This window comes from Hermetia illucens, chromosome 3, assembly GCF_905115235.1.
Source record: "Hermetia illucens chromosome 3, iHerIll2.2.curated.20191125, whole genome shotgun sequence".
In the NCBI taxonomy this organism is placed as follows: domain Eukaryota; kingdom Metazoa; phylum Arthropoda; class Insecta; order Diptera; family Stratiomyidae; genus Hermetia; species Hermetia illucens.
In genome coordinates, this window is record NC_051851.1 from 92590421 (window position 1) to 92610997 (window position 20577).

Genomic DNA, 20577 nt, shown 5'->3' on the forward strand with positions numbered 1-20577 from the left:
AGCGCAATTCCAAGTAGCAGATTGGGATATTCCTATTGATGTGTAAATATGTATTCGTGCAATTTCTTTTCAGAATGTGTTTGCTCATCTCTGGTGCGTCAACCAAAATGGTTATGGGAGGGATACCCAGAACATCAAACCAAACCCCAGTACCACCGGTTTTTGAGAGTTAGCAAACGGGATTTCGATCGTCAATATCCCTCGACCCCAGTGCAGTGTGGACGTAGAAAGCTTGGCCACCATGGCATCTAATGCTACATGTAATTTAAATCGGGAGAAAGAAGAGTTCAAACATACTATCACTACATACTGCCGGACCAAAAATACTGGAAACTCGTCAACTCTGAGATCTCCACCAATACCGAAAACGACGAAAGATAAGATATAGAGAAGGGCAATACACGCCAAAGATGAAGGAGCATATAAAAAGGAGTAATTATGCTAGGACTCGCAGAGAAAAGAGTCCTGATTCAGAAGAATTTTGCTTCAACCACTTTGGGGCAAAAATAGTTGAGCCGTTCGAGTTCGAGGCCATAAAGAATACAGTAACAGCTATGAAAGTCCTCTATAACGGATCGGAAATGGAAGAATAAAATTTCAAAGAGAAGGAAACTTGTTGTCCCAACAGTATCACAGGCGACCCAAGTGACACTTAACTGCGGCCAAATAAAAAAATATGTTGGAAAAAGGGGATTCTGTCGAAAATCAACAGACAGGCAGCTCCGAAAAGCAGAACTCAACGTTTAAAAAGGCGAAAGCATATGGCCAAAGTGAACGGACATTGACTAGCGTAGCGAAACTCCAAGGCTAACGAAAACAATGGATAGGCTAAGGTTACCAAAGAAAAATGAAATGAGAGCAAAAGTGCGAATTCGCCTAGAGGTGATTATAAGCTTAAATTTGCCTTACACAAAAATGTCAAAGCTGATTCCAATTTAAACCATCTGAGCGGCAATGTCAATAGAATCCAATGAACCCATAGAGAGGATCTCATGTTAGAACTGGAAAGATCCACGTGAACAAAACTGCCGGCTATCGCATTCAAGTTAAAAGCTCACTTGAGGAGAACAGGCTCAGTACATGCCTGAAAACATGAAAGCTACATATGTACAGGATAAAGATCTCGATGAGATGATGTCGAAACGAGAAATCTGCACTGCCTTGAAAGAACAATTTAAGTTAGAAGAACTTGCGGAGGAGTCAATTATCATAAGAGTTTGCGAGGAGCTCACGATGGTTTTCAAATGGCCGCAAAACAATTACTAGTGGAGCAGCGTAGAAGTGGTTGCCGGCCGAAAATATTCAGATTTGATAGGTAGCGTGCTGCTAAACAGAACAGATCTCATTAACGAGGTGCCCTAAGTGCCTTATGTTTGGACACTTCGCCAAGGCATGCACCAGTGGTCACCAGTGATCAGTTCGATCGATGCAGATGTGGGGAAAAATGCCATATTACTAAGTAGGGCAATCAGGAGTCGAAATGCCTATTGTGCGAAGAAAAGGAGGGACGGGATAGCCGCCATATTGCCGAAAATAGCACATACCTGGGATTTAGGAAGGTTTTGGTCAAATAAACCTCAATCATTGCAGCGTCGCTGATATGGAGGTTGCCATCATAAGTGAACCTTACAGAAACAGCGTATTCGGCGGATGAAACGGTGATATGGACATGCAGCCAGTAGCTTTGTGAGAGCGAAAATGAGAAATGTATATGTGTACGTCCCACCAAGCCTGATACTGTCTGAATTCGAGGAAATACTTGACAATCTTTTCCTGCACGCAAAGGTAATTTCCGGTGACTTCAACGCTTAGGACCTCAAGCGGAGTAGCAGAGAATCAAATGCCAGGGGACGCAATCTGGCCAACAAAAGTGATGTAAAAACCAAACGCAAAGGGGGTCTGGATAGTTTCTAGACCTGACCTTTATCAGCGCTGCACTAGTACGCAGTATGTCCTAACGCATCAACGATAATTACATCAACAGCGATCACCAGGCATCTTTTTTAAGGTTTTGTGTGAAACAAAACCTTATTAGAATCGATTTGATGTCTGTCTGTCCGTCTGTCTGTTTGTCACACCCGATTTATTCGGAAACGGCTGGACCGATTGTCACGAAAATTGGTAAGAGTATGTGATCTGTCGTTCCCTTTACATGCAGCGACTGGCACCATTTTGTGTTAAGTTTAAGAGGGGGCTCCCCATACAGGTGAAAGGAGGCTGCAACATTTTTTTTCACAGAATGTAGCCATGTGGGGTATCAAATGAAAGGTCTCAATTAGTACTTTTCGAAACTGGTTCAATATTTGATATTGGGTGAAACATAGGGAGTGAGGGCTCAAAATATGACCATCAAAAAGTGTAACAGGTCTCGTTCTCAGAACCAGCCGAAAAATCCGAAAAAAATCACAGTAGTGCATCTCTATGAAATCTAGGCCTCAAAATATATCCGGTTCTAATATCTGCACAAATAAAGTTAATAATAGTACATTTCCACACTTTAGAAATTTACCCGGCACCCCCCTTATGTTCATCGCAGAAGAACAAAATTTAGCATAGGTGTAATGAAGAACATGGTGCACAATTTGGTCAAGTTTGAAGAAAATCCAACTATTATTAACAAAATTATAAGGGGTGAAACTTTAGATTTTTTTGTGAATTTCGTGCACTCTACAGCCTGCATGACGTCATCATCACATATCAATTCGTCAATACCACAACGAAGTAAGTTCGTATGAATTTGGTGCAAAAGGATTATTTTGCCTTAGTTTTTTAGTCATTTGTATATAAATATCAATTATTCCAACGAGACAGTGTGTATGTAGGTATATAGTATATGCGTGCTAATGGACTTTGCGGGTAGTGCCTAATTCGGATAGATATAAGAAGTAAATCGGAAATATGGGTACGATCAATTTATATACGTGCCTATATGTGTACAGTATTCGGAAATAGGCAGTTTGTTTGTTTAGGGTGAGGATAATATCTATGGCTGTAATATGTACGTATGTCTCGCAGTTTGGAAAAATATGAAGGAATATACTAGATTTGTATCTATATACGGATAGAAAAATGTACGTTGAAGTTGAAGTCTCTTACACAAAACCTTTATACCCGAAGCGCCAGCTTCCGGTATTCCGACTTGTTTAGCTATGGGAAAAGCCAAACCTACATGGACGCTCTCAAAATCATCCAGGGGAGGAAAAGAAAATGCTTTAAGCAACTCTGCGGATGTAACCCTGTGGAAGAGAGCTTATATAATCGTGATAGGACGATTCAGACGCCGTTCATTTTCGCAGATCAAGTGTCCTACCCTCTTGTAGCAAATTATCCAGGAATTATTCCCCCAGCAGGAGAGGGACACTGACAGCTTGCGGCGATCTCTAAATGTGAACGCAGTTCCGATAATCACTAAAGACACACTGTTAGAGATCTGTGGTAGAATAGGCAATAATAAAGCTCCCGACCTGCAAGGCATCCCAAATCAGGCCATTAAGCTTGCCGTAAAATTCAGATCAGATATGCTCGCCTATGTGTTTGAAGTCTGCTTGTTCCAGGATAATAAATCTCCAGGTAAACATACAGACTCCATAGACATCCAAATGCTAGAACGGATAATCTACAACAGATTGCTTTCGGTTGTTAACAATAGAAGCGAATAGATCATCTATTAATGGCATCAAATTAGCTAATGGATTGGCGGTGTTCCTGCACGTGGCAAGTACGAAACAATCAGTGCTTCAGGTTTGATTAGAAAGCCCTAGACTAACCCCTTCGGATGAAAAAACGGAAAGACTCATCAATAGCAAGAAATTACGACCGCATTAAAATTGGCAATCATACTGTGTTGGAGCAAGCAATTTACAGGACGAACGAATGGAACGGCTTGGAAAGAGTCGGCCATAACTTTGAAAAACATTTTTGTACTAACTGTTAAAAAATTGTTCTTCGAAGTCATTACATTATTTTTCCAGAACGTTCACAATTGCGTGCGTTCGCCACGCAAACTGCTCGGTTCGTCACAGCACTAAACACGCAGCTCAAACCAAAAGGGAATTTTAGTAAGGACCCGGAGGCTCAGCTCGACGCAAGTCAAAATGTACGCATCGTGCGCATCTCTCTTAGTCGGGCGGGGAAACGCTCTTAAGCTTGTCTAAGACTTGCTCGAGGATTACTCCTACAAGAAACTGAAGGAGTAGCTTATTAAGCGTCTGTTCGTGAGTGAAACAACCAAACCTTATCACTACTGACAGAACTAATGCTTGGTTACCGTGCTCCGTGCTGCTCGAAGTGAAGCAATAGAGTGGTAATAAAGTGGGCAATGAGCTTCTGCAGTCTTTGTGGCTGCAGAGACTTCCTAAGAACACACATATCATCCTGTCTAGGGAAACGTTGGCCGCTACCGCCATTAAACTCAACGTACCCACGTCCGACCCGTGGTTGGCAAGGTATCTTACGACATGTCAAACCAGGTGGCTTAGCTGTAGTAGGCGGTGGCAGCGCTAACAGTCGCCGTTTCTTAATTGGCAAAGACAGTCAGTGTTTTGCGTTCAAGAAGTAGGACTAGATCACGATCTAGTTCCGCCTTCCTAAAAAGGCGATGGCATAGTACGTCGTCAGGACCCTCGGCAGAAAGTGGGGCATGCTGGTACCACCATAGGCTCATAGAAAAGACCACTAAATGTACCAGCCTCTATACTATTTCGTCAAAAAATAGACTTGCCGAGAGCTTTCGCAACGGCTATTCGAAATGCAGCACTAAGTCCCCCAGCAATTTACGTCCAATTGAACCGGTATCACTAACTTGTCGATACAGATGTTTAAGTTTGGTTTCTTCCCGCATCCTGGTATAGGATATTAACATCGCAATCGTTAAAACTTGTGGCAGCAAATTCCTCGTTGATCCACACGTGTGGCTACAAGCAGCTAGATATGAGTCTAAGACTTCATTGAGCGTTTTCTTGATAGCGAACATCAGCACTCCCAAACTGAGGCGCCACTATGGATTGCTAATTGATCTGCATAATATATCCTTCATTAACCCTACAACCTTTCTTAAGTGATTAGGAAGAATCTAATCTACCATGCCCAACATTCTTTCTATATTTTTTTCTAAAGTCGTTTCTTGCTCAAGGCTGCCCGTTATAAATTGATCCTTAACGCTACTGTACTGAAGACCAAAGACTGAGATAATGATTGCGTGGTCCCCAGGGTCTATCAAAGCGTTTGAGAACACCAAGCAACAGCTAGTGAAAGTTACACTTCTGGCATTCACTAAGCAAGATGCACTCCTAGCCGTATTCGTCGATACTTGAGACATTGCTGTGGATGCTGGCCTTCACCAAAATGTGACCAAAACCTGATAGCCATAAAAAAAGTTATTTTTTAAACACAATTGAAGTCAAAATATAAGGTAAAGTTTATAACAACAATACCGTAACTTACGGGCCAGGCATCAAATACTTGGCAGTGAAAATAAACGCGAAACTTAGTTATAATTAAGTCAAGCATGTTGGCGAACGTAGCAGGGCTCTGCTATAGTGCCTAGCTGCTTATAGTCAGGGTAGAAAGGCTGTATACAGCCCCAGTTTTAGGAAAGGCGCTGCAGATCTCATTTAACACTCATAAACTGAATGTACGTAGTCTATAGAAAGATAATGCAATCAATAAATGCCTAAAATACGTTATGAAATTGCTTCAGTTATTAGTGCAACCTGAATGAGCTGGTGTTCCTTGTGATCGACGCATCAGCGAACATCTTAAATCCAAAATTTACCGCAGTACCATCCGGTCTGTCGCCCTCTATGGACCGACAATAATGAACGACGCCTCGTGGTAGTGAAGATGAAGATGTTGCATTGCACCAGTGGGGTAACATACCATCATCGCATCCGAAAGGAGAATAACCGCGATCAATATGAGGTTGCACCGATCATGGAGAAATTGTTCGATGGAATGGTCATGGAATTTGTGCTAACGAAAACTCACTTGCCAAAATTGGTCTGAACATCGAAGTCGATGGGAACCGGCCAAAAGGCCGGCCGAAACAATAATGGCTTGATACGTTGGATGGTAACTTGAGAGCGTCGCGACTCCATCCAGAATAAGCCCTTAACCGTACAAAATGACGCAATCAATCAAGACGTCCCGGCCCCATTCCCGAATGGAACAAGTACTGAAAAAGAAGGACAACCCTAAGGGTGTAGTCTGTCTTCAAGACTGCCTTAGATGATGCTGCGTTGACTATCTCGGGCATTATACCGGTTGACATCTTCACAAATGAGATCTATTCCATGATTGGATCTATTCTAAGTAAACTACGAAATGCAGAAAAGACCTGGAAAGCGCGGTTATAAATGTCACGTATAGAAGAAGCAGAAATCGTGGTGTAATATGTAGCTTACTGTTGCTTCCCCTGGCAGGAGGGAGAGGGGTCTTGTAGCCTCATTTGCTCACACCTCAGACAAATCACCAGTGTGTCACTGAGCGAATTTCACAAAACGTGCAAAAAGTAATATCTTGTTGTAATGAATCTAGTTAATTTAAAAATAATTTGTATGTTTTTGAAGGATCGCTAAAGTATCTTAAAAGTATTTATAATCAAAATTTATTTATAAAAAAATCTTGTTTTCTATTGAAAAGATTGATATGTTTAAACAGAACTGATATAAAGCCAAAAAATCATTGAGAACCTGTTGACCTGTTTTTTATTAAAATATGTCATATGTCATCTAAGTCATGCTAACTACCTAAAAGTATAGAGGGCATCTCAGACCAAAGGTATATGGCGTCAGAAAGCTATTACAGTGGAATTCCGATAATACATACATCGATTATTCGCTATTTCGTACAAATTTGCTGGTCCTCAGAGTTGACTTTCTTTACTTTGGACTCCCCATAATTCTCAATCCCAAAATTTAGTACCAAATCGTCAGTTCTTTAAACATAATTATAGGGATTCTACTGTATTAAAAATTAAGGTAATCTCCGAGGATCTCAACATTTTTTTTTTCAACCAATGAACCGATTTTAGTAAAGTTTTTTATTACACAGCTCTTTAAAAAGGTACACAGGAAGAGAAAATTGGACATATTCAGAACTATCATTAAACCTGTGCTATTGTCTAACTGCGACACTTGAACTATGACAAAAGCATCTGAGAATACTACTAACATTTGCGAGGGTCGAGACAGAGCAAATCAGACTGAAAAATCAGGTACAACACGGAGTTGTAAAAAATCTTTGAACTCCCAGCTGTGTTCATTCTGAAACACATAGGCAAGGATAAAGCTCGAGGTACACGACCACAAGAACCACGAAAAAATGGAAAGACATAATATACGACAACAGAATTAGAATTTTGTAATTGAAGAACGCGCAATTTGCTAGCAAAGCTAATTTGCAGATGGGCCTAAAATTACATGATAATTACAGTCATTTCATATGACCGCAGTTCAGATTTATACACCCATTGTAGACACTAAGGGTTCATTTTCAAGTCATGCACTCAGATTCGGTCTGTTCCATCTGCACCAATACGAAAGGGAACCCTCGCAACATTGACCACGTATGAAAAATGTAGTTCACCTGTATGACACCAACCACGCTGCATAATAGTTCCAGGAGATACAAAAAAAAGAAGCCGTAACGAACTAGGTCCCATGTCAGCACGTTTATCGGACAGGACGGTCAACCGAAACTGCTCCGTATCAGCTGACTGATGACTACATGGCAGGGAGGTGAAACGAGTAAATATTTGGAAATCACAAAAGACCAAAAACTACTCTTAAAGGCACATATTGAAAACGTATGTCGGAAAGTCAAAACGGGGAAAAGCAGGGAAAAAATTGGGATGCACCCCGAAAATGCTGCACTGGATATACATTGCAATATTAAAGTCAATGGTCACCTATGGGGCCTCAATCTGGGCAGACAAAACGGAATTTAGCACAACAGGGAGTAACACAAATTGCAAACACTGGCTTGCGTGTGTATCAGTAGGGCAATGAGAACTTGCCCAACGGCATAGAAGTACTTCTGCACATACAGATGCAAGTAAGGAGGGCGATCTTCAAAATTCCCGGCAGAACCAGTGAGACGGGGAGCTGCCTAAATCGAACGAAAATTGATATTCTTTCTAGGTATTCTATTCTTACTGATACCGAGGGTTTATAAGGTTTGACTTCGGTAAGAAGTTTGAATCAGTTTGGAACAATAGGGCAAACTGGGAGAGCGTAGTATTGACATAAGGCTTAAACCACCAACTGATTACCTGGTACACTGACGGATCCCTTAAAGCAGAAGAAGCAGGCGCCGGGATCATTGGTTCAAGGTAAACCAATGGGTAAGCACACCAGCATATTTAAGGCGGAAATACATATACATCATAGACAGAGATACCCCCTTCAACCTCGAAAAGAACTATAGCGAGCAGAACATTTCTATTTTAACAGATAGCCAAGCGACTATTAAGTCATTTAGATCCTACCAGGTAAATTTCAAACTGATATGGAAATACTTAGAATACTCGGGGTCACAGACCACATTGGGTTAGAAGGCAATAAGGCAGCGGACGAATTGGCCAGGAAAAGAGCAGCGACACCGCTATACAGGCCAGAGCCATTCTGTCGAATTAAAAATGAGTTCATTGCCACGACATTGAAAATTGAAGAGGAAAGGATGAGGGAACTTTACTGGGAGTACTTACCAGGAATGAAACAGTCCAGGGTGCTCAAGTGAGGAACCCAAGCGCTCGAAATATTGATTAAACATCACCAAGAAGATCATGGTAGGAATACTCCTCACAGGTCACTACAGGCTAAACTATCACCTGGGGAAGCCAGGGATATCTATGAAGACTGTCTGTAGATTTTGTGAGGAGAGTGGTCAAACCTCCACGCATGTTCTGAGACCATACTTGTGCAAAGTCCAGGCGTATGGAAACACTTAGAAGTAGGAAAGATAATAAAGTTTATGTTTAAGGACATACCATAGTTTATAGGCATGCCATAATATAACCAGTAAAGGAGCACAATAGTTCTTTTAGGACGCAGTGCGACTTTTCTTGACAATATTATTATTATAAATCCAATACCTGCAGTTGGCAATATTATGGGAACTACAACGATCGTCTCAAATCCGAGTTTTTTTGAATTGTGAAGTCTGTGGTTAATAATTGATCTGCTTATCAACGCATATTTGCTTAAAGCTACTGTCAAGAAGATCAGGAATATTTCTCTACTTTTCTTTTTGCTTTTGTTTCGTGATGATCACACTTAATATTGTGCGATTGATGAGCCTGCATGCAAGCGCTGCCAAAAACAACGAGAAACCCCACCCAGAAGGTGAATTTCTCTTTATGTTATGTTCTGGGGAGTTCCTCTGATGTAGAAAGTTCATATAAAAATATTTCCATGAAAGACTGCATACATATCGCTAGTAAGTGACTTACATAAATCTTAAATGTTGTTTAGGAATCCCAAGCCACAATAACCACGGCTGATAATTGCATTTACGATGTGGTAGGGCTCCGGTAATACCGAAGTCATTTCCAAACCAAGGGACTGAATATTGACGACTCAATGGAATTTTCTTCGTTTTAATCTGTATTCCGTCAAGAAGCCACAAACAGAACCCAAATTGCCTGTATTCCGCCGAGTTTGTATCCCGATCCAAATGGAAAGCATGGATGCACACCAAAGTCGACGGAACAAGGAGGTTGAGTCGACCGGCGTCCTGCTGTCGCCTACTGCCGAGGTACACATGACAGCAACAGAGTTCAATATCGGTTCAAGCCTGCTTCTCCTTAATTCCCGAACTACCAGATTCTCTTCAACTCTTGCACTTTAGCATTCATAAGAGCATTGCGGCAGATGGCCTGGGGATGGGAGCCAAATGCATTGAAGATCTGAATCATGCATTGACTCTGTACGTACATATGTCGCTGGCAAGTATTGCAGTGGAAATGGGAGTGACGCTGAACCGTGGCGTTGATTAATGTCGATGCATTTTAAGGCTACGCGCTGGATATATTAGCTTGCGTCGCTCCAAACATGATTGCACCAGTAACAAAGATAAAATCCCCTAAGAGCACGGAATGCGCCTATGCAAAGCGCAGCGGTCGAATAGTTTTCCGAGTCAGTGTACTCGAATTTGCAAGCGGCCCCTGTAGCCGTGAGAATTGATCGGTCGCCCGCCGGCCTCTGCTTTTCACTAACTAATTAATGCTTACCACAATGCGCCAGATCGATGATCGGGATTTGACTCTTGGACAAGAGCGTGTCCATTTTCTCCTCGCCTGTCTTTGCCTTCAACATGATCACTCTCGGCTAGCGGGAGGCGGCCGCGCACATCAGCAACACTGAGTGATATCACACAAGGAGTCTGCAGCCACACGGAAGCACTGGCCGATGGATGCTGGACTGTGGACCGTTCGCTCCGCAACTTCTTTGTTCGCCCGGGCCTGCGCGAGAAGCCAGCGAGCGACGTACCACCAGCAATTAACTTCTTTCGCTCGCGACTTGCGGTCCGCGACCTGATTTCCACTCGATACGCGCCGCACTCGAACGAATCGGCTTCCAACTGGATTCGCTGGTGACTAGTCCCAATTCCGGCTGCTTACTCAGCGATACCACGAATTCGATAAAGACCGCCGCGCGTTCCTCCCTGGTCCCTGCTGGAGACACTAAAGCTATTTATCATGCAACCGCGGCCCGTACGCTGCTCCCACTGCGCAAGCAACACCGCGAATTTCTTTTCTTGCCAACTAACACCTTCTAATCAGCGACTTTGGGGATTCTTGATAGTGCGAAGGTGAGCCGCGCGATAACGTAATCTTGGCACTGAAACGCGTGCACTACCGACGATGACACTCGGCCAAGTCACTAAAGCCGAATTCAGGCCGCAGCGGGCGAGAACTATGGGCGCACCAGCTTCCTTTCATTCACCACTTTCCGCTGCAAGATCGCGCCGCGCAAGACGATCCAGGTGACGGTTACCTCGAGGCAGATGACCTGCACTGCTCGTTACCTAGGAAACGCGGACGCCACGAAAAGACCCACTTTCAACGCTTTCAACGCCCACCAATCGCGGAAACGACACACTCATGCCAGCGACTCGGCCAGCTAAGTTCGATTTCAACTCCGCCGACGACGACGGTCTTGAGTACTCGCGGCGGCGACATCGATCTTGTCAGTTGATGTTGCCGCCAGGTAAAAATTTCCCATGGGAATTTCCCGCGCCCGCACTGCTTTCAAGTCCATAGTCAGGGGCCAGGAAAATTTCAGGTGAGCGACCGAAGACCGTTAAAAGCCGTTAAGAGGACTCGAACTGTCGTGATTCTGTTTTCATGGTAGAGCAAATATTAGGAACTATAAGAGTTTGTCACCCAACATCCATTTTGAGGGGGTTTTTGGTCGCACAGCGGTAGAACAGCTTTCCCATTTCGTTTAAATTCGAATTGTAATCTTCCCATATGGCGACTCTATAGTGTCATCTACCGTCTGAGCTCGATACGAAACCGAGCAAAGGCACAAAAGCATGCCATGAAACTTAGGTAGATTCCACATTTGAAGCAGAAATTAGAATCTGAATGTGCGGCCCCAATTGGATGTGGGACTTTCCACAAGGACTCCAGAAAGATAAAAACGATTCTTTAGATAATATTTGCAAACATCTTATGGAATTAAATGAATTATTCTAAAATACCAATTCTTAAGAACCTCCAACTGTATTTTGATCCGCAGTGCAGTAGAGAGATTTGTTTTGTAAATTGAGTGACCAATCTGCGAGTTATTAAAGCGCTTCAGCGTTCTAAGTAGAAGCGAATTGAGGTATCAGAGCTCACCATAAAGTATTTCAAAAATACTTAGGGATCGCACGCTACATGTCGGGTCGCGGTAATATGCAGGTTGTTTCAAAACTACCGGACAAACTGGAAGCCAAACAATTCCTATTAGGTAATATTTTCCGATTTCGTGACCCCTTAGCTACCACAGGCATTTTAATTCTAAATTAATTCAATCTAAAACAAGTCGGAACACCGGAAGCTCGCGGTTCGGGTATAAAGGTTTTTTGTTCATCTTATGTAAGCAACTTCAACGCACATTTTTCTATCCGTATATAGCTACAAATCCAACATAATCCTTCATGTTTTTACAAACTACAAGACATACGTACATATTACAGATCCTCACCCTAAACAAACAAACAGCCTATTTCCGAATAGTGTACACATATATGCACATATATTAATTGATCATACCCATATTTCCGATTTACTTCATGCGCAAAAGCATACATATGTACATATATAGTACGTATATTAAATACGGCTTTGTTTTTATGGATGGAGGTGGAAATCTTAGAAAGACGCTGCTGCGCCCTGTTGCAGCAGTGTGTGAGATTCGCACCCACTAAAACCACCCCCACTCTTCCGCCCCTCCTCGCGGGACCACCGTGAAATATTACTTCGCAAGGGAGGCTCTGGTTCGCTATACCAGCTCGTCCATGTCGCGTCTCCATCGCGCCGCCTTCCGAGCTCGATCCAACTCCAGGAGTTTTGTCTGCTCCACGGCTACTGCCTCATTTACCGCCATCCAGCTTTCTTCCGACTTCAGCATCTCTCCCACCAGATTGGAGGGCTCGATGTCCGCCCCCAAGATGCTGTTCAACCTCCTTTTCTGCTGCAGACATCTGGTACAATAGAACATAACGTGCTCCGGGTCCTCGGTTGTAGCACCGCATTCAGGACAGTTGGGAGACTCGTCCAACTCGAAGCGATGCAAGTACTTCCTATAGCCACCGTGTCCCGTAAGGAACTGTGTCAGGGTGGTAACTCAATTCTCCGTGCTTTCGGTCGACCTATTTCTCGATACACGAGATCATTGCATGGGTCCACCGGCCCTTGTCGGAGTTATCCCACCGTTATTGCCACTTGCCACACAATTCTCTCCTAATGGCTTTTCGAAAAACCGCATTCACCTCGGCTGGATTTGCGTTCCGTTTGTCGTAGAGCCAGTGTGCCTCGCTCGCTAGAAGATCTATAGGGATCATTCCCGCGATGACACACACTGCCTCCGTCGATGCGCTGCACACCCTTAGCGCAATTGGCCGGTATGCCGAACCTATCTCCCTCCGGTTGACAGCGTGGTTCAACGCTCCCGCCCAGACAGGGGCTGCGTATAACAGGATCGACCTCACCACTCCCGCGATGAGTAGCCTGCGAATATACTTCAGCCCTCCCACGTTAGGCATCATTCTTGCAAGGGATAAGCTAGCATTTGCTGCCTTCACTCGCGCATAATCCAAGTGTCCCTTGAAACTCAGCTTGGTATCGATCATCACCCCCAGGTATTTGACAATTGATTTTGAGACGACATTACGATTACCGACCCGGATATTAACTTTATTATTCTTCCTGCGGTTGGCAAGGAAGACCGCCTCCGCCTTTTCGTCTGCCAGGTCTAGCTTGACCATTCGTAACCATGACTTGATGGTATGAATGGCTTCATTTGCATAAAGCTCCACATCCTCGGGGCGCTTTGCAATTGCAACTACTGCCAGGTCGTCCACAAAACCAATCAGCGTTGCTTCCTCCGGCACCTATAGGCCAAGCAATCCGTCGTACATTATGTTTCACAGCAGTGGTCCCAATACAGAACCTTGAGGCACACCTGTTGTCCCAATGTGTCCGAAAGGTAACTCTCGATTAGCCGAGCCAAGTAGCTAGGAACACCCAGTTTGGCCAAAGCGCCATTAATCCAGCCCCAGTTCGCTGAACTAAAAGCATTTTTGACGTCCAGCGTCACCAGAGCACAGCATTTGCCCATCGCCATTACATTTCGAGCCAATTCCATGACCTTTGCTACTGCATCGACCGTAGAACGGGCTCGCCGAAACCCATATTGCCGCACTGAAAGACCACCCGCAAGCTCGATAAAAGGGAGTAGCCTGTTGTATATCACCCTCTCCAACATCTTCCCGATGATTTCTAAGAGACAAATAGGGCGATATGAAGAGGGCACGCCGGGTGGTTTTTGGGGCTTCGGTAGCAATACCAGCTCCTGCCTCTTCCACTGGGCGGGAAATACTCCTTCCGCCATGCTTGGGAACCACCTTTGTCTGGCCTTGACCACCACCTTCAGAGTCTTGTTCGGAATTCCGTCCAATCCCGGAGCCTTGCTATCCCCAATACGCCTGCAGATTTCCCGAAGTTCCTCTTTGGTAACACCAGGGATCGAGAAGACGTCCTACTGAGCTGCCAGTTGGGGTTGGCTTTCATCCTGCTCCTGCTGAATGATCAGTTAAGGTTTTATGGCTACAAATAGCATTCTACTTTTTTAATTGCGTTTTTTCTAAACTGCATGTTGCAAATCGACTGCCACCATAGCGCAAAATCTATCCAACGAAATTCTTCCAAATTTTCACGACTTATTTAGAACATATTTTTACGGTCCGCAAACTAGGATAATTGCGATTCATTCAGTAGTTTTTTATGCATTGAAGAAGCCTTAAAAAAACACCAAAATTAAAAAAAAAGTTTAACAAGGCACCAAAAATTTAGTTTTTAATCATCATCATCAATGGCGCAACAACCGGTATCCGGTCTAGGCCTGCCTTAATAAGGAACTCCAGACATCCCGGTTTTGCGCCGAGGTCCACCAATTCGATATCCCTAAAAGCTGTCTGGCGTCCTGGCCCACGCCATCGCTCCATCTTAGGCAGGGTCTGCCTCGTCTTCTTTTCCTACCATAGATATTGCCCTTATAGACTTTCCGGGTGGGATCATCTTCATCCATACGGATTAAGTGACCCGCCCACCGTAACCTATTGAGCCGGATTTTATCCACAACCGGACGGTCATGGTATCGCTCATAGATTTCGTCATTGTGTAGGCTACGGAATCGTCCATCCTCATGTAGGGGGCCAAAAATTCTTCGGAGGATTCTTCTCTCAAACGCGGCCAAGAGTTCGCAATTTTTCTTGCTAAGAACCCAAGTTTCCGAGGAATACATGAGGACTGGCAAGATCATAGTCTTGTACAGTAAGAGCTTTGACCCTATGGTGAGACGTTTCGAGCGGAACAGTCTTTGTAAGCTGAAGTAGGCTCTGTTGGCTGACAACAACCGTGCGCGGATTTCATCATCGTAGTTGTTATCGGTTGTGATTTTCGACCCTAGATAGGAGAAATTGTCAACGGTCTCAAAGTTGTATTCCCCTATCCTTATTCTTGTTCGTGTTTGTGTTTGACCAGTGCGGTTTGATGTTGTTGGTTGATTCGTCTTCGGTGCTGACGTTGCCACCATGTATTTTGTCTTGCCTTCATTGATGTGCAGCCCAAGATCTCGCGCCGCCTGCTCGATCTGGATGAAGGCAGTTTGAACGTCTCGGGTGGTTCTTCCCATGATGTCGATATCGTCAGCATAGGCCAGTAGTTGGGTGGACTTAAAGAGGATCGTACCTCTTGCATTCACCTCAGCATCACGGATCACCTTCTCGAGGGCCAGGTTAAAGAGGACGCATGATAGCGCATCCCCTTGTCGTAGACCGTTGTTTATGTCGAATGGTCTTGAGAGTGATCCTGCTGCTTTTATCTGGCCTCGCACATTGGTCAGGGTCAGCCTAGTCAGTCTTATTAATTTCGTCGGGATACCGAATTCCCTCATGGCCGTGTACAGTTTTACCCTGGCTATGCTATCATAGGCGGCTTTAAAGTCGATGAACAGATGGTGCAACTGTTGTCCATATTCCAACAGTTTTTCCATCGCTTGCCGCAGAGAGAAAATCTGATCTGTTGCTGATTTGCCTGGAGTGAAGCCTCTTTGGTATGGGCCAATGATGTTCTGGGCGTATGGGGCTATCCGGCCTAGCAAGATAGTGGAGAATATCTTATAGATGGTACTCAGCAACGTGATACCTCTATAATTGCTGCACTGTGTGATATCTCCCTTTTTATGTATGAGACAGATTATGCCTCGCTGCCAATCGTCAGGCATTGATTCGCTGTCCCATACCTTGAGCACAAGTTGATGAACCACTTGGTGTAACTGGTCGCCTCCATATTTAACCAATTCGGCTGTAATTCCATCGGCTCCTGGCGACTTATGATTTTTTAGCCGATGAATTGCACGGACTGTTTCTCCTAAACTTGGTGGTGGCAGTATTTGTCCGTCGTCTTCAGTTGGCGGGACCTCCAACTCGCCGATGTTCTGGTTGTTCAGTAGCTCATCAAAGTACTCAACCCATCGCTCTAATATGCCCATTCTGTCGGAAATCAGATTTCCCTCTTTGTCTCGGCAGGATGAGCATCGAGGTGTATAAGGCTTCATCCTGCTGACTTGTTGGTAAAACTTCCGCGCCTGGTGCGGTTGCTCCCTGTACTTTTCTAGTTCACAGACTTGTTGGTTCTCCCAGGCTTCCTTTTTCCGTCTGTGAAGTCGCTTCTCCGCTCGACGGAGTTCGTGATAAGTCTCTGCGCGTGCCCGCGTTCTTTGAGAATGCAACATTACTCGGTATGCGGCATTCTTCCGTTCCGTTGCTAGCTTACATTCATCGTCAAACCAGCCGTTCCGACTCCTTTTGCGGCTGGGCCCAAGTATATTTGTGGCCGTATCCATGATAACGTTCTTCAGGTGGTTGTGAAGATCATTAGTTGATGCTTCATCTCCAGGTCCTCTATTGACTGCGGTTATTGCGGCATCCATTTCCCTCTTATAGGTGTCGCGGAGGGTTGTGTTGTGGATGGCTTCAGTGTTCACTCTCACCTGATTGTCAGAGGGGATTCTAGGTGGTATTGTTATTCGAGCTCGGAGCACCATGCCAACGAGATAGTGATCCGAGTCTATGTTGGCCCCCCTATATGTTCTGACATTCATCAAGGCTGAGAGGTGGCGGCGTTCGATCAACACGTGGTCAATTTGGTTGAAAGTGGTCCCGTCTGGAGAGGCCCACGTATGTTTGTGGACCGCTTTCGGCGCAAACCAGGTACTTCCAACAACCATTTCGTGTGACCCTGCTAATTGAATAGTCCGCAGTCCGTTATCATTTGTTTTTTCGTGTAAGCTATGGGAGCCAACGTATCGCCTGAATACGGGCTCCTTCCCTACTTGGCTGTTAAAATCCCCAAGTATGATTTTGATATCATATCTCGGACAGGCTTCGAGGGTTCTTTCTACTGCCTCGTAGAAGGTATCCTTCTCCGACTCTGCAGTCTCCTCTGTAGGGGCGTGAACGTTTATGAGGCTTATATTTCTAAACTTGCCTCGCAAGCGCAGAGTGCATAGCCGTTCGCTTATACTTTCAAAGCCGATAACAGCAGGTTTCATTTTTTGGCTGACTAAGAAACCTACTCCGAGCACATGGTTTACTGGATGGCCGCTATAATATATGGTGTAGTTAAGTCTGTACGTTAAAATGCTGTTTACTTTTTTCTTTAGGGTGATCGCAGCGCCCTCTAGCGTGGCAGCAGAAAAACACCTTTTTTTGAAGATGGGTGTATAAATTGCTCTGTATTTCAATAACAAACTATGCGATCGGGCTACTATGCGCGCTTAAAGTATTACTTAATCTATGGTGAAAAATTCGTATTTGTATCTTTCTCCAGTTCTTCACAAAAAATTTCTAAAAAAAAACCAAAAAAATCGGCAGATCCCTATATTCCTCCTTACGCTCCTGGTGTTCCGGCCTTCCCCTTGTCCTGTGGGAAAGTCTTCTCGCTCGGAGACAAGTTGTTCCACCAGTAGTTTGGCCTCTTGCCGTGGTGCAAACGTCGTCATAGACGGGGAGAACTCTGTCTTGTATCAGTCGCTTACCACCGCGAATATATCTTGAAATAGTTATGGCAAAGTTAACAAAAGTTTCAAATACTTTTAAAAAGATTGTCATTATTTCAAAATACACAAACAATTCGCATATAAAACACTACATATTTGCTTTTTTAAGGTTTTGTCTGAAACAAAACTTAATTAAAATCAATTCAATGTCTATCTGTTTGCCTTTTTTGAGAAGAGGGAAACTTTCAAAAACACTGGTCTGGACACGGTAGCCTCTGGAATTTTTATCCACTTAAACTACCCCAACTCCCCCTACCCCATGGGATCACTTTTAAGTATTACATCACGGGCAAAGTTAGCTTACTTTAGCTACGTCTCCTTCCTACTATCCGCGTCGATCGTAATTGCGCCTTTCCCGCCTTTCCCGCCTCTTCCGCTTTTCGCAGTTTACTATGGATCATTGTGACCATAGAGTTGATCGCATTTCAATTCTCCTGGTAAGCCACCATTCTCCGAACAAAATTTTCCGATGATAGCATTTCACCTAGAGTTTTCTTTAAGTTCCTGTTTTCTTACACGAACCTCGGGCGTTGGAAGATTACGTATCCTAGACAGTAGCTTGGGCAATCTGGTCAACTGTCGAATTTAAACTTATACAGGTATTGGAGGTATAAACCATGGCCGGTGAGAAACTTGGTGAGATTATAATTGATTTCCGCATTTTTTTTTCTTCAGCCGCTCCCTGATGTTAGGGATCAACCAGTGTGTCCACCGAAACTTATTTGAATGATCCCATCGTTGTTGCCATGTAGTCTTAGATCTCTTTCTTTTCGGATTTTTTTCGCTCCCGATAAAGGAGAGATGGACTTAATTTTATATATTTTCGTCATCTCATCTGCCGAAATGTCAATCGGCACCATTCCTGAGATGACGAACGCCCCATCATCTGAGACGGCCAGAAGGTAAAACACCCCCTTTATTGCTGTTCTATTGTTGACCCTACCCAGTTTATGTGGGCTAGATAAGATATGCAGTTTTGATCCCCAAATTCGTAAATATATTCCATGTGCTGCTTAAAACTGAGTTTGGCATCTATCAACACTCTCAAGTATTTGATGGCTGGCTTTGAAGTGATGATATGACTTCCAACTCTAAAGCGAGTGAAATTTCTTTTACGGCGCTTGGTGATGAGGACAACTTGTCTCCTTCCCTCCACGAGTGCTGGCCCAGCACTAGCTAACCAAGCCTTGACAACATTGACTGCTTCGCATGAGTACGACTTAGCATCTTCGAGATGCTATGCATCCACAACTAGTGCATTGTTGTCGGCGTAATCCACTATCGTGGCCTCTTCGGAAACCGGAAAGTTAAGAACATCGTTGTACGTGATTCTTCACAGTAGCCACACGGAACCCTGCTTCTTCACGGATTTACATCTACCTTAGAGCAGAGCTCCTCAAAGCATTCCCTTGTACTCCGCTGTGTCCGGATAACTGAGTGGCTAGAGCACAAGACTGTCGTATGGAAGGTCGTAGTTCAAATTTCACTGGTGGCACTGGTGATTTGACGTGGGATACCAGTCGACTAAGCTGTGAATGAGTATCTGACTCAAATCAGGGTAATAATCTCGGGCGGGCGCAATACTTACCATATTGCCTCCTACAGAGTACTGTAATCTTATAGTGTTACGGTTACGGTTTTGAATGAAATGCTCTAACACACTTCAAGATCCTGATCCAATTAGATTGTTGCGCCAGTGATTATTATTATTATTTTACTTCGCTGGATGGCCATCTTGGAATTTTTACTAGCTTCCTTGTATACACGCTCTTTTTGCACCTGATCGATTCTACCTACTGCACCCCCAGCTGTTCGTCTGGCATGCATTTCCTAGGCATGGACGCGTCGGATGCCTTATAGATGCATTGTGTGATATGGAGAGCTTTTGCCGTGTTGACGTCAGTCTTAGTAGGTTAGTTTAGCCACATTTCTCAGAACTCAGAAAATATGAGACTGAGTAGGGCGTAGCAACTGTATACGTACACGCCGCTTATTTTTGCCCGTACATGGTGCATTGTATAACTTGCCAACTGCAAGCCAATTTCGCCACTACACCATTCCAGTATGTGGTCCAAACGCCCTCGTGACGGTTTCTGCATTGTTCACTTATCATAGAAACTTCCATCTCAGACTCGTGGGTGTTTTCCTCAAGTAAACCCTGAGCGACCCTACAATGTTGAGGTTGATTAGAATAAGCACTTTTCTTAATTTCGGACATTCACTACTTCCCTTCTTTTCTTCGCATAATAGCCATTTGAGGTGTCTATTGTATCCCTTGGCAATTTGGCCCTTTTCCTCACCTCTTCTGCGCCGACGGAAGCGATCGATGCCGTTGGTGCTGGGCTTCGCGAAGAGTCCAAACATGAGGCATTTAAAGTACCACGTTAAGGAAAATCCAATGCAAACTGTTCCTGCCATTTATAGCTTCTGCGCTGCCTCTGTTGGTAATCGTGTTGGGGCGTCCGAGTACTACCATAGACTTTCCTCGGACTCACAATGGATTCTTCACCCCTCCAACTTAAATTGCATTTTCTACGCAGTACAAATTTCTCCTCTGGATATTACTTCGTCGAGATCCTTGCACTATATATAGACGGTCATCCTTCGTGGGCAGTTACAATGGGTGTCAAAAGCGTCTTCGTGGGCCAGCGATTTCCTTTCAGCCTATCATTTTCCACCTTCGTTATTGGTGTCATTGGCAAGGTGACCCATGAACCGTTTCATTGACAACAAGTAGCATCATTTTATG

The 20577-nt window shown here is 44.2% G+C and overlaps 1 protein-coding gene across 1 annotated transcript in view; it reads right to left on the bottom strand.

Annotated features, from left to right (window-relative positions):
* LOC119651822 (2-oxoglutarate-dependent dioxygenase htyE-like) overlaps nt 1-11166 on the bottom strand; it is a 62544-nt gene extending 51378 nt beyond the window's left edge. The window contains exon 1 of the mRNA XM_038055613.1: nt 10229-11166. Coding sequence (XP_037911541.1) covers nt 10229-10313 — 85 coding nt within the window. The 5' untranslated portion in view covers nt 10314-11166. The remainder of the gene's footprint in view (nt 1-10228) is intronic.
* Nucleotides 11167-20577: the final 9411 nt, after the last annotated feature.